The following is a 14,723-nucleotide window of genomic DNA, read 5'->3' on the forward strand; positions in this document are numbered from 1 at the left end:
TGTGGATTTCTGTTTCCCTCACCACAGCTATGTAGATTAACTGGATTTTTTTCTCTAAGAGTTGTCCTTTTATTCATGTATATAATCACTTATCCACGTCAGTATCAGAAGAGATACCAGTTTCCAATTAAAGAAATAACAAATTCCCATAGTAAGCAAGGGTCTCTTCTATCTAAAATGTCCATTGCTTATCATGTTGGTTAAAGCAGAATTTCCCACTTACTATAGCCCATCAGGGTGAAGGCACCTATGAGCATGATCCCGGTCTGCAGAGCATCTGTGTAGATCACGGCAGCCAGTCCACCTAGGGGGAGGAGAACAGAGGAGAGAGCCAGGTCCTCAGATGGAAGGATTGCTTTGGGTTACAGAGGGAACCTTGAAGGTAGAGATCTGACAAGAGAGTTTATAGGGTAGAGTGATTGCATAGATGCCACCTCAGCTCCTCTATGTGTGTGAACATGTTGTACCATGACTTTGCATCACCTTTCATGTTGAGGGAAAGATGATTTTTCTAACTCTTACTTATGGGCTGGGCCCTGTATCTTACTATGATCAATAGTATATAACAGAAGTGCTCATGTGCAGCTCCAGGCCTACCCTATGGGGGCCCTAGAGCTTTGTCCTTTACTCTCATGTTGCCCTGAGAACAGCATGCTTTAAAGGAGCCCAATCTAGTAAGTGTGGTGGCCCTCGCCTGTAATCCCTGCACTTGAGAGGAAAAGGCAGGAGGATCCGAGGTCCAAGGTTGTCCTCTACTATTTAGCAAGTTGGAGGCCAGCCTAGACAACATAAAAGTGTGCCTGAAAAAGAAAACAAAAACTAAGTCCACCTTACTGACCAAGGTAACCACCATTCACATGAGTGAGGCTGTCTATTCCAGCCAGCTGTTCCATGTACCACTTAACTACCACAATTCAACAAAACCAGCTAAGCTGAGACTTCAGATCTACCACCCAGACAATCCATGGAATTGTGGGATTAAAAGACCATCATTTATGCCCCTAAAATTGTGGGTGGTTTGTTATATAGCAGTTTTTCACCCATACAGGATGCTTCAGCCACCATCTTCAAGCTCTGAATGCTTTTATTTATTTTTTTAATTTATTTATTTGAGAGCAACAGACACAGAGAGAAAGACAGATAGAGGGAGAGAGAGAGAATGGGCGCGCCAGGGCTTCCAGCCTCTGCAAACAAACTCCAGACGCGTGCACCCACTTGTGCATCTGGCTAACATGGGACCTGGTGAACCGAGCCTCGAACCGGGGTCCTTAGGCTTCACAGGCAAGCGCTTAACCGCTAAGCCATCTCTCCAGCCCTGAATGCTTTTATTTTTAACGTTGGAAAAAGAATGTGTTATCTAGGCATCAGAACATAGATGTGATCATTTTAAGAGATCCCTGCTGCTCAGGGTACAAGGCTAATCAGGAAAGCCATACTCTGCTCCCTTCTGCCAGTGATACCCAATACCACCTAAATTATGGCCTTAGGCCCTAGTGAGTGCCTCCATGGCTCACTTCACATGTGGATTTCTATTTCCCTCACCACAGCTATGTAGATTAACTGGATTTTTTTCTCTAAGAGAAAAAAAAAAAGCTGGGTCATGTAGAGGATAAATATTTTCCCTCTCCTGAAGACTTATAAAAAGTAAGAAGCTTCCTTTGTTCTTTGTAAGCCAAAGCCCCTCTCTGCCTTTGATGCCCCTGTCATGCTCTTCTGTGACATACAAACCCCCTAAATAAACCTTTTTTTCAAAAAAAGAAATCTGTCTCAGCATTCCTCTCTACCTAACCTGTCTTTTCATTACTTTTATACTGGGTGTTCAGAACACCCCATTCTAGGCTTCTTGAACCAGTCTTTTCATTACTTTTACACTAGGTACCCAGAAAGCCCCCTCCCCAGGCTTCCCTAACTTGTGGAGTGAGATCTATTATGGTTAGAAATGCCAAATGGAAGCCATTAGAGCTCCTGCTATCAGGGAAAATAGTGAGCCAAAAACATCACATCCCTGGAAGAATTGCAGAGATTAAATGCTACTACAAAGGACTTGAAAGATGCAGGGTGGTGGTTCCCACCACATCTCCCTTTAACTCTTCTATTTTGCCAGAAGACAGATGGATCCTGGAGAAGGAAAGTCAGTTAATGGAAACTTAATCAAGTGGTGACTCCAGTCACATCTGCTGTGCCAGATATAGTTTCTTTACCTGAGCAGATTAACACATCTCCTGGTACCCAATATGCAGCTATCGATCTTGCAAATGCTATCTTGTCCATATTAGTCCATAAAAACCACCAGAAGCAATTTGCCTTCAGCGGGCAAGGTCAGCAGTACCCCTTTACTGTTTTCTCTCAGTTTATATTAACTCTCCAGCCCTGTGTCATAGCTTAGTTTGCAAGGATCTTGATCGCCTGCCTCTTCCACAGGTATCACATTGGTCTATTATATTAATGACATCATGTTGATTGGATCTAGTGAACAGGTGGTGGCCACCACTCTAGAGTTGCTGGTACAGCATATGCACATCAGAGGATGGGAAATAAATCCACTCAAATTGCAATGGTCTTCCTCAGTGATTTCTAGGAGTTCAGTGGTGTAGGGCATGCATAGATATTCCTTCTAAGGTGAGCAAATGGTCTAAGCACACTGGAACATTAGATGGGCCAGGAGAAAATGGGTGGCTTATAGCCTCTATCCATCTCCTAGCATTATCCATGTTCCGTCATACCTGCAACAGTGTATAGAGCGGTGATGGCCAAGAGCCCCACTATGGCCAGGTACAGATCCAGGTGTAGTGATTGCTGAATAAAGATGGCACCTGCATACATGTCCACCTATGAAGATATGAAATCAATGAATGAATGAACAAATGAAAGAGTAGGCAGACATTTACAGCAGTTTCCCAAGTATCAGGTCTTCTCCAAGAATGTGTGGTCCTTTCCTCATCCATCATAGCCCAGATCAGGGGTCCCAAACTGGAGCCCTGTGGGAAGTCTGGAGTTCTACCTTAGGCTCAGACAAGAAGACCCCCATGGTCTTCCAGCTTCTGCTCTAGCCTTTCTACACCCCCTCCCACCACACACACACTCTGTAACCTTCATGCTACCACCAACAGCCGCCTCCCAATTAAAGATCTTGAGTGGCTCCCCATTGATCCAAGATAGGGCTCAATAAATAAGCTAGAGCTACTTCCGGCCAAGATGGAGACCGCCTAGCTGCACTCCAGATACTAAGGGAAAGAAAAGGCAAGTATTAGAGGGAAATTAGGAACTTTTTGCTAGAGGGAGGGCACAGATAGGGGTAAAACAGGGAAGCACACACCCCCGCGACCCGTGACCCCTGCGACCCACCGCATCTCGGTGAGGCCCGGCGCACCAGTGGCCCCGTATGGCCCGCGACCCCGTTCCCCACACCCGCGGCCCCCCCCCCCGTGCGACCCCGCACCCCCCGCACGCCCCATGGCGGCCCGCAACCTGGCACCCGGCACCCCTGGCGCTCCCCCCCGAACGCCCCGCCCCCCTCCCCTCCCATGCTTCCTGAGCGCCCCGCGGCCCCGGAGCACCCCGCGCCCCTAGCCCCACGTGCACCTCGGCGCCCTGCACCCCCCCCCGTGTGCCCCGTGCCTCCCCTGCGCTCCCCGGCGCATTCTGTGCGCCCCAAGCCCTGTGCACCCCGTGATGCCCCGCACCCCCCACAGCACCCTGTGCCCCTGCGCGCCCCACGCCCCCCCACGCCCCCCACACACCCCGCGTGCCCCTCGCCCACCCCCACCAACCTGAGTGCCCCACGCCCCCCACCCCTCCCAGGCGCCCCCCCCCGCCCCCTGCGCCCCACCGCCTCCCACAGGCCCCGCCCTGAGTGCCCGGTGCCCCGGCACACCCCATGTCCCCCACGTGCCCCACTCGCCCTGTACACCCCATCGCGGCCCACGCCCCCCACATGCCTCCCACACCCGTGCACCCTCCACACGCCCCGTGCCCCGCGAGGCTGTGCTCTGATCGGGCACCCACCAGTCACGCCTGCCAGCTTGCTGCACTGAAGCTGAGACCTCCTACCTCGCCCTTGTTCTCTGATCGTGCGAGTAGACCAGCCACGTGGTGCTCAGTTTGCAGGCCAGTGGGGGCCACCCCTGCCGTGAATAGGTGGCTGCCAGATCCCCTGCTGCTGTGCTCACATCACTTGCCGCCGGTCAGCCTCTGCTGTGTCCTGATCCCGTACCCAAATCAGCTGCCTCTGCACTACAATTGCACGTGCAGTGGGCCCAGTCCCATAGCAAGAGCCACACAAGTCCACACTGAGTCACTAGCACCAGCGCAGGTGCCATCCCCTACCTGTACATCGCCACCCATCCCCCACTCCCCTGAGGCGGGAGAGCACAGACTGTTTACAGGCCCCAGTATACCCAGCCAGAGTTTGGGCAGCTTCAGGGCTTGCTACCTCAGTCCCCTTTCAAGCTCGAAGGCAGGCAGCTTAGGTGCATTACTGGGTGAGAATTCAGGCAACTTTGGTGCCCCCGTCAGGCTATAAATAGGCGGCTTTGGCAAGAGTGAGCAAAAACCCAGGCTGCTTGCAACTGCCCCAGGCTGCCATGGATTCTCATTAAGCTAGATCCCAGGCTACTCCACCCACCTACCTGCCCATACACTGACATGGGTAGACCACAGCGCAAAAGAAATAATGTGAAAAATAAAATGCAAGAAAATCCAGACAGATCACCCAGTCCAACAAGGATTACATCTAACTAAAACATAGAAGAGTGTTTAGGATCAGAACATCAAGTGGAAGCAATGAACAATGCAACTCTGAATAACCTACTGCTAGAACTGGCAGGAAAGCTACAAAGGATAGATAATCATGTGGATGCTACCATCGCTAAGCTAGAGCAATATGATAAGACACTGGAAGGAATTCAAAGAGAGCTAAGAGAGTTGAGGGAGAGTGAAAAAAAAGGACCTTAAAAATCAGCTGGCCACACTAAATGAAAACATAAAGAAATGCAAGGATGATTTCCAAGAATCATCAAGAAAATCAGACAATGAGACAAAAAGGGAGCTGGACAAAGCGATGGAAGTGATACATAGGAAAGTAGTGGAAAATGCAAACTTAATTGAACAAGTCCAAAACTCGCTAGAGGCTCTCAAGAATAGAGTCAGCGAAGTGGAAGATAGAAATTCTGATCGGGAAGACAGGATGGAAGAAAAAGTTCGAGAGTCCAAAACTTTCAGTAAGTTCAAAAGTTCCTGTGAACAGAACATGAGAGAATTATGGGATACGTCCTAATATCAGAATCACTGGAATACCAGAAGGAGAAGAATTTCAGACCAAAGGCATGGAGAACTTATTTAACACAATAATTGAAGAAAACTTCCCCCGTCTCTTAAAAGAAAGGCCCATCAAGATACAAGAAGCAAACAGAACTCCTAACTGACTAGACCAAAGGAGAAACTCCCCAAGACATATTATCATTAAGACTCTAAACATTGACACCAAGGAAAAAATCTTAAACGCAGCTAGGGAAAAACAGCACACCACTTTCAAAGGAAATCCCATCAGAATTACGTCAGACTTCTCAATGGAAACCCTAAAAGCTAGAAGGGCCTGGAATGAAACTCTCCAAACTCTAAGAAACTATGGCTTCCAACCCAAACTACGCTACCTGGCAAAAGTATCCCTTATAATAGATGGTGAAAGGAAAACTTTCCATGACAAAACTCAGCTTTACAATTATATGAACACAAAACCAAACCTACAGAAAGTATTCCAGGAAATTCTCCACAGAGAAGAAACAAATAACCAAACACAAATGCCTATAAGAAGCAGATCACAACAACCAAACCCAGAGTAGACAGAAAAAATTTCCAATTCCATGGAAATGCCAACACACCTCTACCACCACAACATGGCAGGGATCAAATCAAATCTCACAGTCATCACCCTAAATATTAATGGCCTTAATTCACCCATCAAGAGACACAAGCTAACAGGGTGGATCAAAAAATTAGACCCCTCAATCTGCTGCCTTCAAGAAACCCACCTTACCATTAAAGACAGAAACCTCCTCAGGGTGAAAGGGTGGAAAACAATATTCCAAGCAAATGGGAATAAGAAACAAGCAACAGCCGGGCGTGGTGGCGCACGCCTTTAATCCCAGCACTCGGGAGGCAGAGGTAGGAGGATTGCTATGAGTTCGAGGCCACCCTGAGACTCCATAGTGAATTCCAGGTCAGCCTGGTCTAGAGTGAGACCCTACCTCGAAAAACCAAAAAAAAAAAAAAAAAAAAAAAAAAGAAACAAGCAGGTGTAGCTATATTAATATCAGATAAAGTTGACTTCAAACCAAAAACAATCAAAAAAGACAAAGAAGGCTACTTCCTACTTATAAAGGGAACAATCCATCAAGAGGATATTACAATCATAAATCTGTATGCACCAAACACAGGCGCACTACAGTTCATAAAACAAAACCTACTTGACAATAAAATAGAAATAACCACCAACACCATCATAGCTGGGGACTTTAACACACCATTATCAGTAATAGACAGATCATCCAAACAGAAGCTCAACAGGGAAGTAAGAGAGCTCAACAAAATCATAGAGCACTTAGACCTAACAGACATCTACAGAACTTTCCATCACAAATCCACAGACTACACATTCTTCTCACCAGCCCATGGAACATTCTCTAAAATAGACCATATACTGGGTCACAAAGACAGCCTCCACATATTTAGGAAAACCGACATAATTCCCTGCATGATATCAGATCATAATGCTATATTCCTAGAAATCAACAACAAAAAAACCAACAGGAACCCCAACGGCAACTGGAAACTGAATAGCACACTCTTAAACAAATGGATAGTGGATGAAATAAAAATTAAATTGCAAAATTCCTGGAATTGAATGACAATGAGAACACATCATACCAAAACTTATGGGACACAATGAAGGCAGTCCTCAGGGGAAAATTCATAGCACTCAATGCCTTCATAAAAAAGACAGAAAGATCCCAATAGCCTAACCATCCTCCTAAAGGCAAAAAACAAGAAAAATCCAACCCAAAGAGCTCCAGAAGGAAAGAAATAATTAAAATCAGAGCAGAAATTAATGAATTGGAAACCAAGGAAACAATTAAGGCAATTGACAAAACAAAGAGCTGGTTCTTTGAAAAAATAAACAAGATTGACAAACCTCTGGCCAATTTGATCATGCAAAAAAAGGAGAGACTCCAAATTAACAAAATTCAAAATGAAAAAGGAGAGATCACAACAGACATGAGTGAAATCAGCAGAATCATCAGGACTTATTTCAAAAACCTCTATTCCACAAATCTGGAAAATGTGGAGGAGATGGATAAATTCCTGGATGCATATCATCTACCAAAGCTAAACTCAGAGCAGATCCATCACCTCAATGAACCCATCACACTCATGGAGATTGAAAAAGTAATAAAAACAAAAAAAAAAAAACAAAAAAAAACCTCCCAAAAAAGAAGAGTCCAGGACCAGATGGATTCCCAGCCGAATTTTATCAAACCTTCATGGAAGAACTCAAACCAATCTTCCTAAAACTGTGCCACACAATTGAAGAACAGGGAAAGCTACCCAACTCCTTCTATGAAGCTAGTATCACCCTAATCCCAAAACCAGGCAGAGATGCCACAAGAAAAGAAAACTACCAGCCTATTTCCCTAATGAACATAGATGCAAAGATCCTCAACAAAATACTCGCAAACCGAATCCAACAACACATCAAAAGCATTATCCACCTTGACCAAGTGGGATTTATCCCAGGAACACAAGAGTGGTTCAACATATGAAAATCTGTCAATGTAATACACCACATAAACAAGCTTAAACATAAAAACCACATGATCATTTCGATAGATGCAGAAAAGGCCTTTGACAAGATACAACATCACTTCATGATCAAAACATTGGAGAGAATCGGCATGGCCGGTTCACATCTTAACATAATAAAGGCAATATACAAAGCTCCAAAGGCCCAACTAATACTTAATGGAGAGAGACTGGAGGAATTCCCATTGAGATCAGGAACAAGACAGGTATGTCCTCTCTCACCTCTGCTTTTCAATATAGTTCTGGATGTCCTAGCCCAAGCAATAAAGCAGGAGAAGGAAATAAAAGGGATACAATTTGGAAAGGAAGAAGTTAAGTTAGCTCTATTCGCTGATGACATGATTGTATATGTAAGAGACCCGAGAGACTCCATCCTGAAGGTGATTAACTCCTATAGCAAAGTAGCAGGATACAAAATCAATGCACAAAAATCGGTAGCATTTCTGTATGCAAATGACAAAGACACAGAAAAAGAAATAAAGGACATAGTCCCATTTTCAATAGCACCAAAAACATAAAATACCTTGGAATAACGTTAACCAAGGAAGTAAAAGATCTATACAATGAAAATATAAAAACTCTCAAAAAAGAAATTGAGGAGGACTTGAAAAGATGGAAAGACCTCCCATGCTCCTGGATAGGCAGAATTAACATTGTGAAGATGACAATCCTACCAAAGGCAATATATAGATTTAACGCAATTCCAATTAAAATCCCTACAGTGTTCTTCACAGAGATAGAAAAAATGATCTCAAATTTCATATGGAAAGGCAGAAGGGCTCGCATAACCAAACATATCCTCAGCAAAAGAAATACCTCTGGTGGCATCACCATACCTGATCTAAAGCTATATTACAAAGCCATAGTAATAAAAACAGCATGGTACTGGCATAAAAACAGGAGTATAGACCAATGGAATAGACTTGAGGACCCGGATTTTGAGTCAAGCAACTATAGCTACTTGATATTCAACAAAGGCCCAAACAATATAGGCTGGAAAAAAGATAGCATCTTCAACAAATGGTGCTGGACAAACTGGATAACCACATGCAGGAAACTAAAACTTGATCCACACATTTCACCATGCACTACACTCAAATCCAAATGGATCAAAGACCTCAACATAAGACCAGAAACTCGAAAACTACAGGAAGAAAATTTAGGAAGTACTTTCCATGATATAGGAATGGCAAAAGACTTCCTGAACAAAACCCCAGTGGCTCAAGTTCTTAAACAGTCACTCAACCATTGGGATCATATGAAGCTGAAGAGTTTCTTTACAGACAAGCATATAATAAGCAAAGCCAATAGAATACCCACAGAATGGGAGAAAATATTTGCAGGTTATCCAACTGATAGAGGCCTTATCTCTAGAATTTACAAAGAACTCAAAAGTCTAAACAATAAGAAGACAAATACCCCACTCACAAAATGGGGCACAGAGTTAAACAGGCAATTCACAGAGGAAGAGATACAAATGGCAAACACACACTTAAGAAAATGTTCATCATCCCTAATCATCAGAGAAATGCAAATTAAAACAACTATGAGATTCCACCTTACCCCAATAAGGATAGCCAACATCAAAAGGTCAAATGAAAATAAATGCTGGCGAGGATGTGGAGAAGCAGGGACACTCATTTACTGTTGGTGGGAATGCAGGATTGTACAACCACTTTGGAAAGCAATATGGAGACTCCTGAAAAGGCTGACTATAGAAATACCAACAGACTCAGTTATACCATTACTGGGCATCTACCCTAAAACCTTCAAACCAAAAGCCAGAGAGATTTTCTCAACCATGTTTGTAGCGGCTCAATTCGTAATAGCTAAAAGCTGGAATCAACCCAGATGTCCATCATTAGAAGAATGGATTACAAAGATGTGGTATATCTACACAATGGAATTCTATACATCAGTAAGAAAAAAACAACATAAAGAAATTTGAGGAAAAATGGTTGAACCTGGAACAGATCATTCTTAGCGAACTTACCCAATCACAGAAAAAAAAAATCGACACATAGTCTCACTCATCTACAACACCTAACCTGAACCTACCCAAGATACCTTACATACCCAGCAAGCACCTCATGGACTAGACAATAGGATGGATGGGAGGACAGGGAGGGCATCGAAGGGTGGAAAACAGTAATCTGGACCCAAACGGCAATGGTACCATAAAATTCTACTTCCTAAAAGACAGACCAAATGGCTGAACCTTCACTAGACCCTTACAGGAAACACCTGAACCACAAGACACTGGAGAGGGTAGGATCAAGACTGACCTAAATCTCCTACATCTTCCCTCCCTCCCTCACCCCCTCTCCCCTCTATCTCTCTCCTCTCTAACTCTTGTATATTAGTTATGTTTTTCCTCAATTTCTTAGTGGACACTGACCTCTAACCCCCACTTCCAGCTTGGGCCTACCATCCACAATGAGCTTTTGGTCAGAGAAACCTACAAGGTTTCCCAAAACAATGACAGACTTCTGTCAGAGTACTTGATGACCCACCAAAGGCCAGTGGTAAGACCCGATTGCTGAAGATTCCATACGCAGCTGACGCGTAAAATGTAATGACATGGCTGGAAGCCAGGAGAGAGTCAGTCCCCAGACAGTCAGCGTGTCTAGTGCCAGAAGGTGCTACATAGGCTACTGGGGGAAATGACCAAGATCTGTCTAAGCAACCCATTGTTTAACCTAATTAGCAACAAATAACCTGATGTGATGCCCACACAAGTGCAATAGTGGTACACAGCCATGGTGAGGAACCAATTGCTCTTGATTTGGCTAACTGATCCACTCAGTGGTACTAGACCCATAGCTGGAACTGGGAAACAAGTCAGAACCATACCCAAACACAAGCCCACTCTACAATATCAAGCTACCATCAATCATGGGGTATAAGAGGGCCTACACCTATCATACTGTCTATCAAAAAAGTAAGTGTTATCTCAATTTTCCGGGTGCTAATTTACTCTCCATTGGAGAATCTGCTTCTCTTTTCCAGATAGATGCAGATCCTAAGAAGAGAGCTGCCCCAACATACCTCAAAAGGGGCCCAACTGAAACTAAGGACAACTGGTGAAACAAGCAAGGGTGATGTTTTCCAGTGAACCAGATACCAGCACAAAGGGGAAGGAGACCAACACAGAGAAAAATCAACTCCTACCAAATCAGAGAGCCAGAGCCTCAGAGGCCCCCAACACCTCAGCACTGAAGCAGACCAAAAATGAACCCAACATGACTCAGGGAAATTTTGCAGAAGAGGGGGTGGAAAAATGTCAGAGTCACATGTTGGGTCATGATTTGCAGAGACATTTATCATACCAATAACTGGGGGCTAACTCCACAATGCATGACCCATTTTCATCAACAAGGAGGGTCCAATGGGAGGGGGTAGATCACAGATGAGCCTAAACAATGGTACCAAACTGCCTGTATTTACTGAAAAGAAAACTAATAAATTAAATTAAAAAAAAAAAAAGCTAGAGCTGCATGCTAGGACCTCTGTGACTTGCCTGCCAGTTGGCCTCACTTTCATTACTCACTTTGTATTCCTAGGGCTCCAGACCCACAGAATCACTGTCTGTTTCCCCAGCACTTCATGTTCACTCAACCCAGTTCATCCATCTAAATTCCAACCAACCCTCCCTTTCTCCTACTGGTGAATTCCTCCTGGCATCTGGCTATCCCTTGAAAGGTTTCCCTAGGTCTATTGCTTTCCACAACACTGCAAGTGAACATTCTAGAAAGGGTTGCTTGTGTTTGTACTCTGATTCTACAGCTGGGGTAGAATTAGTTATTTTATATTGAATGTAATTTCTTCTGCCTCCATGCCCACATGGGACAAGCTCCTCTCCACCCACAGTGGTAGCATCTTGAACAAAGCCTGCTGAGCAGCAAATGCCTGAAGGTTACACCACATCTGGTCTTTGCCACTTTCCTGGAGATCTGCCCACCAGAGGTCAGGGTGAAGCAGGCCCACTCAGCCATCAGTAGATCTGATCACTGCTAGCCTTAGGAGGAAGAACATAGTCCTACCTAAGGACTCTCGGGAGCTCATTCAGTGACCCCCACCATCATGCTGAGTTGTCACTAAGGACACTGTTAGGGGCAGGTAAGGGCTCTTGCCCCTGCTTGTCCTTTCTCCCAGCTGCCTCTGTCCATGCCTACCCTCTCCCCTTGCATCTTCCTCTAAACCTGCCTAAGCAAGGGGAAAGCAGATGGATGGGAGATCCCCAATGGTGGACTGTGACGTAGCTTCACACGCTGCTGCAAGAGCATGGCTAGTCTGTGTCCTGCCGTACCGAGATCTTGGTGAAGATGTAGATGAACAGGTAGAGCACAGATAGGATGATGGGGATCCTGTTGCCCCCAAAACGCTTCCTTAGGTATTCAGGCATGGTGGTGACCTGGAGGTGAAAAGAAAGCTGAATAAAAGGTATGTGGTCCTTTGGTCATCAGCCCTTCTCACACCCCCACACCCCCACTTCCCCAAACTAGAAACACAAAGGGTCTTCCTGGCCTTCTCAGTGTGAAACAAGGGCGGGGTGTAGATACTTTCGGGTGCATCCAACAACCTTGTTTCCACATACAACATGTGAGCATGCTCCATCCTATGTACATTGTATTTTTAACTCACCTTTTTACTTAAATATGTTTATCTTAAAAAGGAAAGTTTACTTTTTTAGTGTTGGGAATTGAATCTTGGGCCTTCAACACTGAGCTATACTGCAACAAGGAAAATTTTAATCAATGCTGTAAATGGAAAATCAGCCCCAAATTCAAGGGAGCTCTCAAAAATAAATACAAGAATAATACAGCAACTTATTTCTCTCCTTTTCTGTCCTGGCAACTTACTGCTTAAGAGCCCCTCACTGGACCCAGAGACAAGCCATTCTTTCTTTCCTTTTTTAAAATTTTTTTAATTTTTAAAATTTATCTGAGAGAGAGAGCAGCAGATAGAAAGAGAGAATGGCCATGCCAGGGCCTCCAGTCACTGCAAACAAACTCCAGACACATGTACCACCTTGTGCGTCTGGGGAATCGAACCTGGGTCCTTTGGCTTTGCAGGCAAGTGACTTAACTGCTATGCCATCTCTCCAGCCCAAGCCATTCTTTCTTTAAAAAGAGAGAGAGAGAGTTTTGTTGAAGTTATAAGAGCATACTGGCTTCCAAATGAGACTTTGCCCTTGTGTCCCCTGATAAGACCAACATACACTAAACCCCATAAACATGTGCAATTAGTACATGTCAATTAAGAGCAAAATGAAAACCTTAAAAATTAAGAAAAAATGGCCAAGCCTAGTGGCATACACTTGGAATCCCACACTCAGGAGGACAGAGGAAGCCTCAAGGCCAGCCTAGGCTACATAGTGAGGGCCCATTTCCAAAAGAGAGGAAGAAACAAAAAGGGAGGAAAAAGAAGAAAGTGAATGGAAGGAAGCAAAAAAGAACCCTGAAAGACAATGGAAAAGAGAATAATTTCACTATAACAGAGTGGTATAGTGTAGTTGACCCTTTGATGAACACTTAAAACTATTTCAAGGGGCTGGGGACCTGGCTGTGAGCGGAAAGCACTTCCGGTGCAAGCCTGAGTGCCTGAGAGTGGATCCCCAGCACCCATGTAAAAGCTGGACATCTGTGATCCCAATTTTCCTTCAGGAAAAGAGAGGCAAAGACAAGAATTGTACAAATTTAAATGAGTCATTTAGCATGGCATTTCTGGCAGTAAACAATGGACCTTGTCTCTAAGGTGCAAGACGAGGACAAACACTAGGGGCTGTCCTCTGACCTCCACACATGCACACCTGTACACAGACACATTTTTTTGTTGTTGTTTGTTTTCAAGGTAGAACCTCATTCTAGCCCAGGCTGACCCGGTATTCATTCTGTAGTTCCAGGCTGGCCTTGAACTCACAGTGATCCTCCTACCTCTGCCTCCCAACTACTGGGATTACCCAGCTTCAAAGTTTTTCTTTTCTTTTGAGGCAAGCCCAACAAACTGGCCTTTCATTTTTCTTACGTGAGAGAGATAAAATTGGCACACTATAGCCCCCAGCCACTATAATCAAACTCGAGACACATGTGCCACCTTGTGTGCTTGCATCACCCTGTGTGTCTGGCTTACGTGGGATCTGAAGAGTAGAACATGAATCCTTGGGCTTCACAGGCAAGCGCCTTAACTGCTAAACTATCTTGCTACCCCTCAAAGTTGTTTTGTTTTGTTTTTTTTTCTTAAAAAAAAATCTCCAGAATCCCCATCTGTCCATGTTCTAAACTTTGGGGTCAACCAGTCAACCTTCAGCCTGGTCACCAGGACAGCAAGAAATTCTAGCAGCAGAATGCATAGACTCCAGACATGGAGGAGAATAGAGTTCTGGCAGCTCTACTGTGAGTCTGAGGAGAGAAGCAGGCACTACTGAGTGGGATGTCCCAGGGCCTGGGCAGTGCCCCTGAGAACCATGATTAAGAACATCTTTTCTCAATTCCCTTGGCTGACTGCACTCCCACCCCAGACTCAGAGTTCACTCTAAGGCCTCAGACCAACAAGAATTCTAGCAGGTCCTCAATCAGAAGGGAAGGATGATGTGTTGATGTTATTGGTAGAAGACACACTTTTATATTTGGAGAAACAATTCAGTGCCCAGCAATAAAAATTCATGCTCCAGTAGGCACATCAAAGAATGATGTTTCCAGGGCTGGAGAGTTGGCTTAGTAGTGAAGTCATCTGCCTGCAAAGCCAGAGGATCTTGTTTCAACTCTCCAGGACCCACGTAAGCCAGATGCACAAGGGGATACATGCATCTAGAGTTTGTTTACAATGGCTGGAGGCCCTGGCGTGCTCAGTTTCTCTCTCCCTCT

At 44.8% G+C, this 14,723-nt stretch overlaps 1 protein-coding gene across 3 annotated transcripts in view; it reads right to left on the reverse strand.

The window, feature by feature from the left end:
• Slc5a11 (solute carrier family 5 member 11) overlaps positions 1 to 14,723 on the reverse strand; it is an 87,810-nt gene that overhangs the window by 30,092 nt on the left and 42,995 nt on the right. For 2 of the 3 annotated variants that reach the window (XM_004670169.2, XM_045131135.1), the window contains 3 exons: positions 12,167 to 12,271; positions 2,724 to 2,829; positions 224 to 304 (listed from right to left, as the gene is read on the reverse strand). In XM_004670169.2, coding sequence (XP_004670226.2) covers positions 224 to 304; positions 2,724 to 2,829; positions 12,167 to 12,271 — 292 coding nt within the window. The remainder of the gene's footprint in view (positions 1 to 223; positions 305 to 2,723; positions 2,830 to 12,166; positions 12,272 to 14,723) is intronic. The other variant, XM_045131134.1, reaches the window with a different exon arrangement.

The sequence above is a fragment of the Jaculus jaculus genome, chromosome 12, assembly GCF_020740685.1.
Source record: "Jaculus jaculus isolate mJacJac1 chromosome 12, mJacJac1.mat.Y.cur, whole genome shotgun sequence".
NCBI classification, from domain to species: domain Eukaryota; kingdom Metazoa; phylum Chordata; class Mammalia; order Rodentia; family Dipodidae; genus Jaculus; species Jaculus jaculus.